At 44.0% G+C, this 18,401-nt stretch overlaps 1 protein-coding gene across 2 annotated transcripts in view; it reads right to left on the bottom strand.

The window, feature by feature from the left end:
• Window positions 1–18,401, bottom strand: part of SELENOI (selenoprotein I) — a 62,492-nt gene that overhangs the window by 9,799 nt on the left and 34,292 nt on the right. For both annotated transcript variants that reach the window (XM_054988996.1, XM_054989005.1), the window contains exons 2-7: window positions 15,236–15,304; window positions 14,765–14,873; window positions 7,558–7,632; window positions 6,280–6,542; window positions 3,899–4,007; window positions 518–566 (exon numbers count right to left, since the gene is read on the bottom strand). In XM_054988996.1, the coding sequence (XP_054844971.1) occupies window positions 518–566; window positions 3,899–4,007; window positions 6,280–6,542; window positions 7,558–7,632; window positions 14,765–14,873; window positions 15,236–15,304 (674 nt within the window). The remainder of the gene's footprint in view (window positions 1–517; window positions 567–3,898; window positions 4,008–6,279; window positions 6,543–7,557; window positions 7,633–14,764; window positions 14,874–15,235; window positions 15,305–18,401) is intronic.

The following is an 18,401-nucleotide window of genomic DNA, read 5'->3' as shown; positions in this document are numbered from 1 at the left end:
AGTTCTGGGTCTCCAAGTCTCGAATTATCTGAGCACATCTTCAGCGCTCCTTTGCATCCCTCCAAGAAACCAGGGCGTGGGGTGTGTGGGTGGGACAGAGATCAGCAGCAGAGCATGTGCTTTCCATGGACCAAGCCCCAAGTACAAACCTCCAACAACTTGAATACTTGTGCCCAAAAATGCCAGGACTGAGATCCATCATCAAAATGGCTGACAGCAGCTGTCTGGACTTTCCACTATTAACAAAGGCAGTCCTGACAGCCCCCCATTTTCACAGCTGCAACATAGGCAGCAGGGAGCAGTGCACCTCAATACAGCACATGGCTTTACCAAAGTACACCTGCCTGACAAACAGATTAGAGAAGTGGACAGCCAATATCTGCCCTTCTTTTAGATATCTCAAGGGAAGCTTCTCAATTCTCACCCACAATGCTTATTACGGTAATGCATTGGATGGGTGCCTGGCAATACTACAGCCCGTATCAAGCACTGACACTTGATTTTGGAAAGCACTTACTTGTAGTAATTATGCAGGCTCATGGGAAGGGTCACAGTGAGTGCACAACCTAAGGGAAGAAAGGGCAGGTTACTACTCCACCAGAAGCACCTATCAAGCAAAGTCTACTGGCAACCCTCCTCAGTATCACAGCTGCTATGAAGTTAGAAAGCAGTTTCACTCTACTTTTGGGAGATACATATGAAGCTGCCTTATGCTGAGTCAAGCCACTGGTCCATCAAGGCCATTATTGTCTACTCTGAAAGTGGCTCTCCAGGGTCTCCAGTCTCTCATATCACCTCCCACATGACCCTTTTAACAGGAGACGCCAAGGACTGAATCTGGGACCAGCTGCAGGCAAAAGCAGATGCTCTACCACTACTATGGCCCCTCCAAGGCACCACTACAGATCTGACGTGCAGGAATGTACCTAACCAGGGCTTTTTTTCAGCAGGAACGTGGTGGAACAGAGTTCCGGCACCTCTTGAAAATGGTCACATGGCCGGTGGCCCCGCCCCCTGATCTCCAGACAGAGGGGAGTTTAGATTGCCCGTGGAGGGCAATCTAAACTCCCCTCTGTCTGGAGTTCAGGGGGCGGGGCCACCGGCCATGTGACCATTTTCACCAAGGGCGATTTTAAACTTTTAAAAATTCTCCCCTTGTTCCAGCTGACCCAAAGTGACGTCATTGTGCGGTCCTGAGTTCCACCTCCTCTTTTCCCAGAAAAAAAGCCCTGTAACTAACACACATACAATGTGAAGGGAAAATACATTTATATCCAAGAGATTTATTGGTAAGTTCCAAAGGTGGGTCTACACATTTCAAACTCTAGGTGGCAGAAAGAGCAAGTGTTTCAGTTTGTTCAGGGACAGACTGCACATTCTGCAATCATGCAGAGTCTTATGTTTGGCAGAAGAGATGGTCATTGCCACGCTGACCACAAAGACCACAGTATGGGGAAGGCAACTGTGTCAACTTGTGTTTGGGTTTGATGTAGACTTAAAACTTGCCTGCTCCTGCCAAAGGCAATGCAAGGGAAGAAAACATACTTTATCTTGCAAGTTTTGCCAGCATTTGTTTCAGAAAAACTTCTATGTAATTTTGGTTATGAAACTGGATTACTATATACATGGATACAAGACGGGCTGGGTAAAAAGTACTGCCAGTATTTGAAAGATTATTAATCAGCAATAATCTGGTACTGCATTGCCTCCTGCAACAAATGGCTTAGTTTTTAAATAGTGATCCCCAACAGCAAGGCTACAAAACCTATCAAGTCAGACAATGCCTGCTTTCTTCTGCCCAGCTCATGTCCAATTCTAGTGGGGAGAAGCCATGGCTCAGTGGCAGAACACTTGCTTTGCACACAAAAGGTTTCAAGTTCAACCCCTGATAAGTTCAGTAAAACGGGTGGGGTAACAGGGGATGTGAAAGACCTTCTGCCTCAGACACTGGAGAGTTGCTGCCAGCAAGAGTAGATAACATGGGCCTTCACAGACAATTGTCTGACTCAGTATAAGGCAGCTTCACGTGTTATATGGTTTTCTGTATAAAGAAAATGGGAAGGGGGGAGATGAGGACCCAGCTGACCCCATCAAGATGCTAAGATCCTGGACTAGAGACATGTTCCGCAGCTCATCTGAGAAGTTTGGCTCAGAAGGAGAGGGGCCTTGCCTAGAGAGGCTGGCCAGGCCAATTCAGAAGACGCAGATCATAAAAACCTCACCTAGTGTTTATTTACTCAGAGCAAGCCGCCTCTCCCAAGAACCACTTGTGGCAGTTTAATAATTAAAATAAAAAATGGCTCGTCCTGCAACACTTAGCTCTAGAAAGCGTGAGGCCTCCAGCCTAAGGAGCTTTCCTCTGATGGAAGTGGCTCTTTTCTAGTTCAAAGACAATTGTCAGAAGAAGGCTTCAAACTTCACTGATCGCAGAATATAAAGCCAACAAATCAATAAGGGGACTGGTGCAGTTGTTTTGACAACTTAGTTGCTGCCAGTTTATTGTTGCAATCTTATGGAAATATACTTTTTCATTCTCATTGTGATAATATCTGGTTCAGACCAAAGAATGCTTTCTGCCAGCAGAAGGGCGAGGTGATTTTAGTCAAAACTTCTATCCATCCGCCCATTCCCCAAAATCTTCTGCTCTTCTAAGAGTAGCATTTTGGAGAGCTCAGCTGACTGCCACATGAACGGGAATGCAAAGAAGTTCTGTTTCATTCCAGGAGAGCCTCCAGACAGCAGAAAACAACTTCTAGATCCAACCCACTGTTTTAAGGTTAAGGTTTTCAAAGCATGTTTAAGCCAAAATAAAATATTACATTTTCCAGCCTAATAACTTTTGAGCAAAACAAAGGCTTATGAGTATCTTTTTAGGTCATTTTTCCTGTATTGTTTATACTTTGGAAGCCACCTTGAACAGGCCCTCTGGAGAGGCAGCCTGTACGTTTTCTAAATAAGTGATAAAAAAAATTAACATCAAGGGATTAGAAGTTTAAGTAAAGGCACTCTAGACTGAAGAGAGGTTTGCACAAGACCAGTCTACTTGCACAAGACCAGTCTCAACACTGTGAAAGACCAAATAAATGAATGCTAATTTATTGGAACGAAGGAATTATAGGAAGCTTAGTACCAATTTTTCAAGGTACAGATTTCTGCATTAAGGTGGTGATCAGAGAAGACATGGGCGTTAAGCATGGCTTGCGTAAGTTATTAATGGCACATCTGCTTATCAGGGCAAGCCAAAAAGTACTTGCACTGGCATAAGTATAACCTAAGCATACTCCTCCATGTTTCCTAGGGTTCATAGATCGCATCTGGGACAAAAGTCCAGAAGCATTCATTAGCGGCCCAGAAGAGAAACGTGCAGGCTTCTCTTCTCTTGTGCAAGCACCCTTTACCTGTGCTAGAAGAAATCCGGCACCCCGATGCTGACACACCCTGCTGAAAGCCCCACCCAAATGTCTTGCACATGTAGTCTTAAATTGAAGCTACCCACAAATATCAGCTTTAAGAGGATGGGAAATGCTCAATCTTTTGAAAATCCATTTCTCCTAATCCAAAATGCAATCACCAGCATTTAGAGTTCAAGCACAGCCAACCTGCAGTCACCTTAGCCATCATTTTTCATTCGATCTATTTTTTCAAAGATCTTAAGAGAATTATCTTAGTAACATAGTATTTACCATACCATTTGCTCCAGACTAGCACTACTGTCACTTGGATCCAGGTTAGAGTCAGTAAGTTTAACAGAACTAGAACAAGCAGGTACTTTGCTGTGACCCAGTTTTTGATAAGCTTTAAAATACACACACTGTTCAGATTTCTTTTACAAGAAACATTAGATTGTGTTTTAAAAAGTTTCAGTTACAAAAACAGGCTTCAACAGGGAGCTCCTTACCAATAATCATTGTAGTGAATAGGTCTCTATATAAGAAATTAAACAGGAAAGGTTCGTACCAGGCCTCCACTCCCACAATCGAGGTCACTATGTACACTATGGAAATGGTCTGGAAAAGAATTGCAGGGTGTTAGCAGCAGGAGAAATCGATCTGATCAGGTGTCATTTTTCCAATACTGCCTAGCAATTAGGACATTCTTATGTGTATCACGTTACAACACATGGAAATCTGCAGCTGAGGAGGGGAAAAAATCGCTCAAACTGCTGTTTCATCCAGCCCTGCCCACAACTAAATTCTCAGAGTTGTGCATCGGTCGCAACGGGCATCCAGACTCAACCATAAGGTTCATACAAAATCTCAATGCAAAAACTACTAAAAAACCTGTTTAATTTATAGATCAACGGCTCTGAGCTGGAAAGAACCTGGTTAGAGTCTCAACCTCTGCCACAAAGTTACCAGGTGGTCTGAGGCACATCACTTGTACATTCTCAGCTGTTCCTCATCTGAATCAGGAGGATAACCCGTGCTCATCTACTTTACCGGGGACTTACAAAGATAACCAAGATAATGTGAGGCATCGCGCTAGCTTTTTCTACAATGTTGTTGGACTTGAATTCCCCTACTTCCCTGAACAACTCATCCTGCTTCCCCATCACTGAAGAGCCAGTGTCGTCTCAGCAAACAGCGTACGGTTGGGAAGGTCTGGATTCAAATCCCTGCTCAGCCACAAAGCTCACTGGGTCACCTTGGACTAGTAAACATCACTCTCACAGGGTTGTTGTAAGGATAAAAGGGGTAACTGATCGAAGCAAGAAGTGCAGGAAGCAAATGTACCAAGCAACAGCTGGCTCAGAAGCTGTGAATATCTTTATCCAAATCCAAAACATTCTCTAGCAGCCTAAATATTCCTCTACTGCTTTGACAGTGTATTGGGCTTGATGAGTTACCCTTCAGCAATTCTTAGAATTGTCCAAACCCTTATTTTTCTGCTATGGCACATCTAGGCTGTGGCAGTGAGTGTATAACCCAAAATCTAATACTAATCTCAAGAAGCAGATGGTTTTTAGTTGGGGCTTGTAAAGAAAAAACGAACTAGCCGAATATTTACAAGTTTCCCTTCTCTACAATGCCTGAGATTTCAGCAGCTACTGCTGTTTCGGTCTAGGAAGCAACAGAAGTTTGTTCCGATGACCTTCTTACTCCAAAAGCAAAGAGTGCTAACAAATGCAAATTCCTTTACATCCTCCCCTCCACGCCCCAAATGTTGTCAGCCTGCAATTTTTAAGACAATACTGTGCAGAGGAAGACAAGGAGCTGGGCCAGGGTATGAGAAACCAAGGTTCAGTTTCCTTATCAGCCATTGAACCAGTGAATTTCCAGTCAACAAGATCTCAACAAGTGGGAGAGGCTACAAATGTAAGAGCGCAAAGGGCTTTTGAAAGGCTCCAGCGCAGTTAACTAGGAAACGCTCAACAATTCCCCTCAAAAGCAGAGAAGATGGAAAAGAGAAAAAGGACCACAGATGCCTAAGCCACTAATGGCTAATATCTAACGAAGGCTAATATCTATCTAATATCTCCACAGTGATCGCATTTGTCACACAACAGTGTCAGAGACTACTCCATTGGAGGACCCCCTCAAAAGTTTGATAGCATCTAATTTCTTTAAGACTTTCATCAGGTATTTTTTAAAAAAATCAGCCAATGACCTAATTTTTAAACAGCTGATCAATATGTATGACCAAAATAGTTCTGAAGAAGAAAAAAGTACACTTCGTTTTAGAGGATGCACACGTGTGACCCAACAAGTACCACTGGGAAAAGACATTCCCTGCTGTGAACCCCTGAACTCATGCCATTTGCAAGAATTTCTATTAAAAACAGGTAACAGAATCTGCTGTCCAATTAATTGGTGGGGGCATATTTTTAAAAGGTATGATCTATCAAACAGCTCCTAGTGTTTTTTTTAGTTCACATTCACAGAAGACATGGCTATAATGAGTGCTAACAGATGACAGAGATGGAGGCAATCATGAAAATCAGAAATGCAACCTTCATGTTCAGAAGAACTGTTGCTCATTAGCAAAAGCTGGGACCAAAAATAGGGCAGCTATCACCGTCTTGCCTTGCTTTTATGTATTCCAGCGATCTAGAAATTTTAAGTTTCAGCCTTTACAGGCATTTGTATGATGCAGCATTGTAATTCAGTTTTTACAGGCATGTAGGACAGTTCTTCATTATTTCTGAAGAGATACACGTTGGGGGATAACCTTGTTTCATTGCAGGGCATGACCGCGCAACCCTCGAACACACAAGCAAGCTAGACTGTAGTTTCTAGGTTTTCCTTTAGAAATTCAAGAGGCAAGAAAGCCAGCACTTACCACCTGGCTGATGTCATATCCCCACGGCAGGAAGAGAATCCCTGTATTATATTTCTCCCAGTGGGAGAGGATAAATGAGAACAAAACCACCCAAAGGAGTAGGTATAGGACAAAGACGCTGACGCCATTGGGTCCCCGGCCAAAGGTGGAGTAAACTGTCACCACGAAGAACATGCAAGCCCAGCTGTCCAAGCCATGGTCAAAGAGTTCGCCCAGCGGGGTGCTGGATTTGGTCCGGCGAGCCTGCTTCCCATCCACACCATCTGGAAAGGGGCACAAAGACTGTAAGAGATGGCACGGTTAAAATCACTGCAGTCTAAAGCTGCTTGCAGCCCCAGTGATTGGCTGTGACTTACACTGAAAGAAGGAAGATACTAGGAGAAATCCAAAACTAACATATGTGCTTGTTGAAACCATTCAGCTTCAAGCTTCCTCTTGCTGTCGTCCATCCTGCCTTTAACCCAAGAGTCCCCAACGTGGTGCCTGCGGGCATCATGGAGCCTGCCAATCATTTTCAGAAAGCAGGGGGTGCTTTTGCCCAGCATGGCTTCTGATATGGCACTGGAGATTTGACTGGCTGTTCAGTTGAAAATAATGTTGCGAGGGTGGCAGCATCCACCAGTGTCGGTTTTATTCTCTTTCACTCCTCTCCTAGTGTATTTTTAAAATTATCCCTCTTCTCCCCTGCACTTGTATTTTCTCTGGATGTGTGCATGGTTCTGCCTCCTGCAGCAACCAATTTGTGGTTGCACCCACTACCCTGTCAGAATCCCAAAGATGCCCAAAAACTCAAAAAGGTTAGTGACTCCTGCTCTAACCCAACCCATAACGGAAACCTAGAAGTTACTAATAGCCTCAGAAGTATTTCTTCTGAAGGGGTTTTATAGTCAACGATTACTTCGAACTAAGATGCTGGGATCTTCCACAGACTGGCCTCTTGCCTGCAATCGGCCTGAGACAAAGGGGCAACACTCAGTGCAGACAATTCTTCCTTGGTGATGAAGGATACCCTGCTATAGGGATAGCCAAATCAGAGCTTGCTGGCTTCTGAACCATGCCATCTCAGCCTCAGGGAGAATTTCCGTATCTATCACAACCCAAGTTGATTGCAGGAAGCAGCTGGGCAGCCTCAATACAAAGGAAAAATGATGAAATCCTACCTCAAGTATGCATTTTGTAATCAGGAGCGTGAAAAGCATATGGAACTCAAGGCTAAGGAGTTTGCTCATATTGTCTATTACGTATCAATGCAACATGCAGAAAATCGTAAACTCTTACCTAGTGTGTAAGCTACGAAATTGAGAAGACCCACTATGACCCACAGTTTGTTAGGAACGTGCTCGTGATCAGGCGCTGTGGAAAGAAAACACGGAGATGAGAATCAAGTATGCAAGACAGTGTAACAGCAGCTTTTGGGGAAGAAATGCGCACTGGAACAGTTGAGGCCCTGGGACCATTCTTTTTTTTGGCACTCAGCTCATTCAATTGCCTTCAACCAACCTTCTCTGTAGGCATTAGTAAGGCCTTGCATGCGGATTCGGTTTCGTTTTCGCAGCCATGTCGGACGCTCCTCTCGGCAGGTCCGAGAGGAAGCGGCCGAGCCGCCTGACCGGGCGGCTGATCTGCAAAGGTTAGCCCCCAGACTCTCAGGCAGGGAGTCTGAGTCCGGGACGCGGCGGGAAGAGCCCTCTGACAGATCGAGGCAGGGGGTAAATCGCCCGTTTGTCCCTATGGAGGCCGGCAGACTAGCGCGGCACCCAGTGTGCTGCCGGGCTATGGAAAACGGCAAGGAGCAGGATTAGGCGAAAGCCTGCAAGTAAGCGAATCCCTTCTGTTACTACAAGCGCATGTGAGGAGTGGTGGGGTCTGAAGGTTAGAAGACTCGGATTTTTCCCCCCTCATAGAGTCTCGGAAGATTGGCGGTTTCCCCCCCCCCTAAAATGGCAGCGAAAAAGCAGAGTCCTTCTCTTGGCAAGTCAGTTACGGCAGCCTTGCAGAGGGGCGAGACGCTTGAGGAACTGGTTAAAAGAGCGGTTATGGAAGCCATAAAACCCTTTGTTGACAAGCTGAATGAAACAGATCAAAGGGTGGGCTTAATTGAAAGCGATGTGAAAGCCATTAAAGAAGCAGCGGGGGGGGGGGGGAGAGAAGTCTGCCCGGGAAAGTGCGTCACTTACGAGAGCAGCGAACAGGGAATTAAAGTTGGTGGAAAATCAGCTGATCGGATTGCAAGTGGAGCGAACACAAACCATTTTGCGTCTCCAGAATGTTAAAGAGGAGGAAAAAGAGGATTTATGGGATCTCGCCTCGGAACTTTTAGCGACACCCGCGAGGGCAACTAAAGAAGAAGTGAAAAGCGCCATTTTGGGAGTCCGTCGGGCATCTTCAAAATATGCAACGAAGCGGCAGCTGCCTCGCGAGATTGTTATCGAGTTTTTATCTAGGAGGGTCCAGGACAGTATCCTATATAATTCATACAATGCGGAATTGGACTTTCTGGGAAATAAAGTCAAGATATTGAAGGACGTTCCATTTTTAGTGCGGAAGAAAAGATTTAAGTACAAGATGTTGGCAGCTCTCTTGAGGGAACGGGATATAAAGTACAAATGGCTACTCCCGGAAGGAATCGGGTTTAGTTATAAAGATAAAGCTTACAAGATTAATTCGGAAGATCAGCTAAGGGATTTTGTGGATAAAAATTCAGAATTTGGACCAGACACCAAGCAAAGAGAAGAGGATCCGAAGCCTGAAGGGAGGGGGGAGGCAATGAGCGCTCTGGCGGTAGCTGCGCAGAGGGAATTGCGCCCGAGGCCCAGGGGAGGGAAAAAGTTAATTTGAACTGTAATTTGTAATTTGTATGATCAACCACTCCGTCACTATTTTATTAAGCTATTTTTTACTATGGCAGTATGAAGGGAAAGCACTGAAATGTAGTGTTTAGTGTTTGTAGGTCACCTTCCCCTTTTTTCCACCCCTCCTTCCCTTTCTCTTTTTTCTCCCTTCTTTCCCATCCCTTGTGCTATTGTAGTCTTTTGTAGTTACTGTCTTGTAGGTTATGTATGTATGCAGTAGTTTTGTATGTTAGATATTGAAAAATAAAAAATATTATAAAAAATAAAAGTAAGGCCTTGCATGCAGTGGGTTGAATCCAGCAATACACATGCAGAATTGAGTGCAGTTCTGCTTGCACAAGCAGTAGCACAAGGGTTGTGGCCACAGATAGTATTTCAATATTATTTTAATGAGATGGCAAGGTGCCTATGGAGCAATAGAGCAGATAGTAAATGTTTTGCACAACTTGCTTTTGAAATCATCTCAGAATAGACACCTTGTGCTGTCTTGGGCATACAAACGAGAGAGTGGTGATACAATCACTTCCATTTAGCGCGAGGAGACAGCAAACAGTAATTTCTGTGCTGCTGCTTGAGCAAGGACTGTTGCACACGAGGCATGCTTCTGGTGAGATCCAACCCAGCAGTTGCTATTCCCGCTTGCTTCTGACCCATCTAAGAGGAGGGCACCTAAAAGAAACACTTTTTGCCAACAGTGTTAGCTTGTTCTAACTTCTCAGTAATAACTTGGATTACCAAAGAGATCCCAAGCTCTGTCTCCTCAGGGCACCACACGTTTCCAAAGGGCATCCAGCAAATATAACCAACAAATTTGTTCAACTGAAAAAGATTAGAACCTCTGGAATACTCTGGGCAGCAAAGCAAAGGTCCCGAAGGCCAAGCACAGATATTACACAATCCGTGAGACTCTCCATGGTCATGCACAAGAGAATAGGTTACATCCTCAAAATGCCATCTAGTTACTGTGCTGCATCCAGAAGTTAAAGGTGGCAGAAAAGCATAATTATTCCTCCTGTTCAACACATGCTCAGGACTGAAGGCTGGGAATCTAAGTGGGAACAGTGACTGCCAGCATAGAACTAGACAGGCATTTAATCCAGAATTGCGTTGAGTGTGCAAATTCACATACGTGACTTGTTTTGATCTGCAAGCAATGATAAAAAAGTTGCTCTTTCATTTTGAGATTTTTCCTCAAGGCAATTTTTACCTATAAAAGCTTTCAGCATCATTCTCCCCTCCTCCATTTTTTCTTAACAACAACAACAACCCTGCGAGGTAAGTTTAGTACGATAGGTCCAAGGTCACCCAGCAAGGTTCCATGGCAGAGCACGGACTTAAACCTGGGCCGGCCAAACCTTAGACCAATAGTCGAACCGCTGAACTGTGCTGGCTCTCCTTTATAAATTCCTCTAGTGAATCAGAGGAGCTGTCTCTTTACAAGACTGTTGTCACGTACAGATCCCTGGGAAGGAGACAATTATCCTGGTTGACCATAAGAAGTCATGTCTGTTTTAAAAGTTTCTGAGGAAGAATCTCGACATGCATCAGGAAATTTAACTTTCTACCTCTTAATGGCAAAAGTATTTTGCCCTGAAATTTTACCTGCACCTTTCAGTTTTTCCTTAGTAGCCACAGCTAGAAATATTTGCATTTCTATAAAGTCTGGAACTTAAAATAGCAGAAGCCAGATCTTTAGTGTGATCTTGCAGCATCGTGTCCCTGTTTCACAGGTTGCAAACACTGCCTAGTGACAAGGGCATTAGCTTTTCCGGTGCTCCCTTGGTGCAGAAGCAGGTGCTCTGATGGAACAGCTTTTCCTTTTTTTTTTAAAGTTTTTTTTTATTTTTTAATTACTAGTACTACAAAAAGGAAAAAGTGGGAACAGGGAGAAGGGGAAGAAACAACACATAACAACACAAACACTACATCTACAAGTAATGCATTCCCTTCATACTGCAATTATTTAACATTAGAACTTTATAAAATGCTGTTAGATTGGTAGATCTTATAAAATACAAACTACAATCAGGATTAGGTCTTCTTCCCCCCTCTGGGTCTCGGTCGCAATTCTCTCTGAACAGCTACAGTCACTGTGCTCATTCCCTCCTCCCCTCCCCCTTCAGGCTTGAAATCCTCTTCTTCTTGCTGGAACTCTTGATGTTTACACACAAAGTCCCTTAGCTGGTCTTCCGATGTTATCTTGTGAACTTGATCTTTATAGCTAAACCAGATACCTTGCGGAAATAACCATTTGTATTTTATTTCACGTTTCCTCAGAAGAGCTGCAAACCTTTTATATTTAAATCTTCTTTTCCGAGCTAAAAATGGAATGTCCTTCAATATCTTAACCTTATTGCCCAGAAAGTCCAAGTCCGCATTGTATGAATTATATAGGATGGTGTCCCGAATCTTCTTAGATGAAAAGTTAATAATAATCTCGCGAGGCAGCTGACCTCGCGAGATTTGAAGAAGAAGCCCGACGGACTTCCAAAATGGCGCTTTTTAACTTTTCTTTAGTTGCCTTCGCGGGTATCGCCAAAAGTTCCGACGCCAGATCCTTTAAATTCTCATTTTCCTCCTCCTTCACATTCTGGAGACGCAATATTGTCTGAGCAAGATCCACTTGCAACCCGATCAGTTGGTTCTCCAACAGCTTTAGTTCTTTGTTTGTTGCCCTCATGAGTGCTGCATTTTCCCAAGCAGACTTTTCCGCCCCCACCGCTGCTTCCTTAATGGTTTTCACTTCACTCTCAATTAAGCCAACCCTTTGATCTGTTTCGTTTAACTTGTCAACAAAGGGCTTTATGGCTTCGACGACCGACCGCTTTACTAGCTCCTCAAGAGACTCTCCTTTCCCCTGCAAAGCAGCTAAGAGAATAGCGTCCGACATGGCCGAGAAAACGAAAACGAATCTGATGGAACAGCTTTTCCATTTGCAGAGGAGGAGAGGGCATTTTTGCCAATATCCCTCCTGCTGCAGACTTCCAGTTTACCCTCCATACTGTTCCTTCAGGCCCACAAACCCAAGGACCATGATGGGGTGGCAGTGGTCCAAAAAAGGCAGCAGTGAGAAGGTGAATGTGAAGAAGTGGCCTTCCATTAGAATGACTCTGATTAGGAGTCTTTACTAGGCAGACCATTCAAGGAAAGAGGACCTAGACCCTTCCATGCCTTCTCTTGAAACCCGCTGTCTTTGAGTTAAGGGATCAGAAGTGGGGGGGGGGGAGCCCATGGCATCTAAAAGTACTGGATGCTGATGCCTAAACATTGGAGAATCCCCCCCCGCCTCAGACCCATACAAGCGTCACAATCAAGGTATTTATCATTTACAGTTTTTGATAATTACTTCTTGACCCCTTGCTGTTTCACTTCTGCATGAAGGCACTGAAGAAGGTCATTTGGGCTGAAGGGTTACGTATGTGCAGGTGACACCCCTCTCTATCTTTTTTGCCTAACTAGTTCTAGGGAGGCCACAGATGTTGTGAACTAGTGCCTAAAAGTCATAACAGACTGGATCTGGTGAAGAAACAAAAACTTAATCCACTAAAGGTTCTCTTAAGGTTGTTGCTTCAGCTGATCCAGAGACTGCAATCTCCCCTCCTTTAAGTATCAAGTATACAGCTTGGTGAGCACTTGGTGATGCTTTGCAGCAGTGCCCAGGAGTACCTTTTGCCAGCTTCAGCTGATGCACCAGCTGTGGCCTCTCCTTAAAAAGGCTGACCTACATATAGCCTCGTAATACCCAGACTGCATTTTGTAACACTATGTGGGGCTGCTTATCAAGAGTGTTCAGAAACTGCAATTGGCTCAGAATAGCAGTGGGCAAAATATGAACCCGAGCTTCCTGGACAGAACATATAACTCTGATACAGTTTTGTCTATACCGGTTGCCTATTGTTTCCAGGTCCAGGTCAAATTACTGGTTTTGACCTTTAAAACCCTAAATGGTTTGGGGCTCAATGGTCCAAAGGACCATTTCCTACCACTCTGGAAGTAGTTTTACGATTCTGAGATGTGGGAGGTAATATAAAAAATATGCACACACAAAATATATCCCGTATAAGACATAAAAAACAATTTTCTATGTTAACTTGGTTATCTGTTAACACCGAAAGCCTGAGTATTACTTTTCCAGCATTGAATACAGTAACCATAACCATATTGCCACAGAACCAAGCAAATTCTTCTGGGGCCACAGCCTAATGTAATTTGACCCATTATACTTACTTCCCACATCTTCTGCAGTTTAACAATGGGACAGGATTGGAACATGTAGACTCTTACACATTTTGGCAAAATGTAACTTTGCACTTACTGACCGATGGAACAAAATTGTATCCTTTCCCCCCAATAAGGTAATGAATATTATTTAACACAGTCACTGGATCCACCATCAAATCATTCCCAGATACTACTCTAGTTGCCTCTAATACCGACTCTAATTCCAGACCCTTAAACCTTCTCGTGAAATAAACATGCATATCCGGGCCATGACTGGCATTTTTCTGGCATAACCTTCCTGTAGTCTCTTTCAATGAGACTGATTAACTGGAAACAAAACAGTGCAGGAGATAATGCGCATGTTAAGGGTAAGCTATTGGAGGATGAGGACGCCTATGTAAACAGTGATGGAGTGGTGATATGAAAAGCAATATACCAGCAGAAAAGAAGGGCCAGGAACTGATGTACCACTAATGAGGCTAAAGAATGCAAGGAGGAAAAGGGACTACCATGCTGCGGCCTGAAAGAGAAAGGGAGTGCCTGGCCAGCACCCAGCGCTCCTCATGGATTTATGACAGCATTCCAGACTGTTCAAGGCCACCAGATAACGTGAAAATTGTCACCATCTCAGCAAATTGACAACTCCTTACACATGTCAGCCCAGATCGCAGCTTTGGAGTTTATCATTTAGGAGGAGTTAGCCGTTTTAGTCTACAGTTGTAAAATAGTAAAAAAGTCCAGTAGCGCCTTTAAGACTAACCAAGTGTATTGAGGCATAAGCTTTCGAAAACCACAGTGCTCTTCATCAGATGCAACTGATGAAGAGAGCTGTGGTTCTTGAAAGCTTATGCCTCAATACACTTGGTTAGTCTTAAAGGCGCTACTGGGCTTTTTATCATTTAGGGAAGGAAAACACTGCCACCACATTCCCATTCCCAACATAACTACACTGTCAAGAGTTAAGAGAACATTCTAGGCCAATCAGACTGGGTGTGCGCATGAAGGGATCTGGGGTTAGCAAGTGGCAGCAGCATGGATCCTAATGATCAGTCTAGGGCAAAGCACAGCCATCCCCCCCTCCTTGCACATCTTTAGATAGCTCAGGGGAATACATAAGTAAAATGGCAGAGTCCAGACCATGCCTGCCCACCTCTTCTACCCTTTCAGGCCATTACTCTCCCACCTTCTTGGGTTGGGCAGGAAACTGGAACCTCTTTCATCCACACCTTCCTCAAATGCAGCCCTACAAGGAAAATTCAAGTTGTCCAGCTCCTGGGATGTGCAGCAGCACATTACTAAGCACACTGTATAGTCAAATTGAACACACCACAGTGAACAAACAAGAACCTTTCCATGCACAGACACAGTGCCAGGAACATGCATTTCACATCTATATCATTCTGGTAACTTACCAGATGCATAAAAGTCAGGATCAAAATATGCCATGAGGAAGAAGTTGAAGACAAGCAGCAGGAAGCCAGAAAACGTTATCAAATTTGGGGCCAGCCACGTAGGGAAAATCTACAGGAAAGCAGTAAGAACACATGCAAAAAACACTCTCATTAATGAGCACGTACAAAAGGCCTCTCCATGGCATTTAAGAGAGGAGGACATGACTGTTAATGTCAGGCAAGGCTAGCCTTATCACTGTGAGATAGCACAACAGCTTCAGGCCATAACGTGACTGTCTCCAAACACTTAACATCCCCTTCAAGAGGCCAAGCTTTCACATTAGTCACAGACAAGAGAGACAAGAGGCCATATCAACCAGAAAGCACCAGGCTGCTCTGGCGATTTCTCTACTTACAGGGACGTTAAGCAGATTCACTTCAGGCACAGATACACTCAAAAGAACAGAAATCAAAACAAGGAAAACAGCTCACCTTAACCACCGTATTCCAAAACGGGTGCATAACATACAGGGAGAGGGGGTTGCTGTCCACAGCGCTGTACTGTGAAGGAAACAAACGGGGACAGAGGTTAGGCTGAAGGCCTCAGCAAGTCTTTCAAGGCATCTTAATCTAACAGATACAGAGAAGCATGCATCTCTTCCCCACTGCCAAACATATTACCAAGCAACAGAACAACTGGATATTCTCTGACTACCGTACAAAATCCCAGCTATCCGGAGCTACTATTATCCCGCAGAGCTCGCCTGACTGTACAAGACCCTATGCAATCTTTTCGTGAGGCATCAATATACATTCAGGAGCATCAGTGAAGCCACATACAGTTTAAGAGGTGCAATTCAGCACAGCAGAAGTTGCTGTTGTAACCACATGCCCTGTATACATTCAGGGACATACATTTAAACATTCCTAAGCATTCTATTACCAACCACCCAGAACACTCTTCCGCCTCACATGAAATTTCCAACTTGATCCTCTCTTAACCATTTTGTGTTGTGCCTTACCATCAAAAGCAACAAGTATGTCAGTTTTTCCTGGTACAATAGCTACCCCTTTCAGACAGGCAGAGCAGGCACTGCACCAATAAAATCCTATATATCATCTTGTCCACTTGACATTTTCAGAACCAGTTTAACATCATTTCTGAACACAGAACTTCAAAGTGATTTAGGAGGAAATGAGATTTCAGTTAATGGAAGAGGATACTTGGCAGATTGTGTATATCCCATTATCTCTATCCCTCTTGTGGAATTAGAGAGAGATTGATTGGTGTTAGTGAGTAGAAAGGATCTCTCAAGTTGGATGTTTGCTTGCACTATACAAAACTCTGATTCCTAGAAGTAGAAGTGGACTGAGGGCCACCTAATCCAAAATTTAGCCTGAAGACAAAGCCCTCTACACCAGCTTTAGAATTTAGAATGGTTCAACGGATACCTATAGCAAGAGGTCTGCAGAGGAAGGTAGAAATCTACCACAATCAATAATCTACCTTGGGTATAGCAGACACCAAAGTGAGATGGAATATCCCCTTTCTGGTTCTAACACGTCATAAAGAATGGATCTGAAGATAGCTTTCCATAGGCTTAGCCTACATCTGCAACCCCATTGTCTTGCTGTTCACATTTTTGCACTGGTAGCTAAATGAAGCTTTTGATTTTCAGTTACATTTTCAGCTTGTAAAATACATTTTCAGGAATTCTGGATTTCACCAAAGCTGTAATATCTTAATACATAAAACGCTGTCGGTGTATCTGGATGTTCCAGACTACAGTCCAGAGTGTCTGGGAATGCAAAAGAGAAAGCACCAAAGACGGCAGCGGTGATGATAGCAGGCAGAGAATAAGCATGGCTAATTATACATTCTCAAGTTCTGCTGCTGGTGGGGATCAGGGGATCAGGCCAAAGGATTCCTGGAGAAGGTGATTTTTGAGGAAGAGTTTGAAGGCCAAGTCACAGCACTAGATAGGTAATCAGGCAGCAGAATTTTAGGCAGCTCAGGTAAACAATGTGGGCAAACAACCAAGAGGGAACTGAGCATGACGTCCATTTCTAATGAAGCACCTCTTAATATACTCAATTAACATAAACACAAGACCCAGAATTCAGCTTTCCCTGGTGCAGAATTTTTATTACATGCTTTGTTTCTTTTAAAAGCAGCACAGAGTTATCTGCGCACGAGCCCTGGCTGAGATTAGTCCATTTTAATTTTACAGCCAGTTGAATAAATCCCTTTAGATGAAGTGGCCAACGCGTTTCCTTTGACAACTCTGGCAAACAAAGTCCAAGCTCTAGGCTGTTCATTTTCAAGCCTTTAAGTGCTATAAGTGAGTCAGAGTACTACTGGGAAGGAAGCAGGGGGAAAAAAAACCTGATAAAGGGTGTGTCATCTAAGCATAGAACAGAGGAAAAAGAAGAAAATCTATCCACAGAAAGCATCATAATCTTCATACCACAAAGTAAAGATCAAGTTTAAACTGAATTATTTTAAAGGAATCTGATCAGTACAGCCAAACAAAAAGGCAGCTTAGACATTCTTTTGGGAGGGATGGTGGCATGGTATAATCCGATCTTGTCAGATCTTGGAAGCTAAGCAGAATCAGAACTTGGTTTTTTACCCAAATAGGAGGTTTCCTTAATTAGCTGGGGGAATTAGCATTAAAGGAGACAATTGGGAGGGGGACTGAAATTCTCCATCTATGCCTGTGGGGATTATTCCCTTTGAGAACTTTCAAATAAACAGGCAGATGTTCAACTGAAAAGGTTTCTTTATTAACAGAGAAATAAAAGGCAAGCATACAAAAGAGTGCACACAGCATACATACAGGGCTAATGAAGAAAACAGTGAGGAAATGGGAGAGCAGTTTCGGGGGAAAGGCAGTAATTATCAGTTTCGAAGAAGAGGTCTACAGAAGAGCAGTAAAATGACCAGCGTTTCATGGAAAAGAGGACAGGTCCAAACAAGTTTGGGGGCTTGTGTTCAGATCCAAAGGTGCGCGCACGCATGCACGCACACACGCACACGCGGCTGGGAAGCCCAATTATAGGACGAAACATTCCCAGGGGCAAAGCTGACATCCTGCTCCCAAAAATAACTGAAAGGCTTGCCTGGAGGTATGACAATAAATTAGAAAAGTTTTGATATGACTATCTGGGATGGACTATAGGTGAAAATATTGCTTGATGACCTGATAAGTACCAGACAGGAAGGCTATCAGGGCTGCTGAATAGCTTTGATTAGGGTAGATGGGTGGGGTGAGGTAAAGGAAGGCGTTGATGAGGTTAGACAGGAAGCTTCGTTATCTAAACTTCTCTCCAGGGCGTGGGGGCCATCAGTCAGTCATCTCCCCCTCTGATTCATGTCCTGGTACCTTTCCAGTCTCCAGGTCAGCTGGCATCTGCTCTGCCTTGAGGCAGGCAGTGCCTAAGACTTATGCCAAGGGGTTCATGAGATCCCATATCTATAAACTGCCCTTGCAGCATGAGGAGGGGATCTGACTGCTAACAAGATGGGAGACCACCAAGGAAGACTCTGCATAGGAAGACAATGGGAAACCACCTTTGCTTCTCACTTGCCTTGAGAGCCTCAATAGGGCTCAGCATAAGTCAGTTGTGCCTTGATGGCACTTTACCCGCACAGACA

This window comes from Eublepharis macularius, chromosome 1 (assembly GCF_028583425.1).
Source record: "Eublepharis macularius isolate TG4126 chromosome 1, MPM_Emac_v1.0, whole genome shotgun sequence".
NCBI classification, from domain to species: domain Eukaryota; kingdom Metazoa; phylum Chordata; class Lepidosauria; order Squamata; family Eublepharidae; genus Eublepharis; species Eublepharis macularius.
Note: the sequence above shows the minus strand (reverse complement) of the source record. Positions and strands in the feature narration are given on the sequence as shown.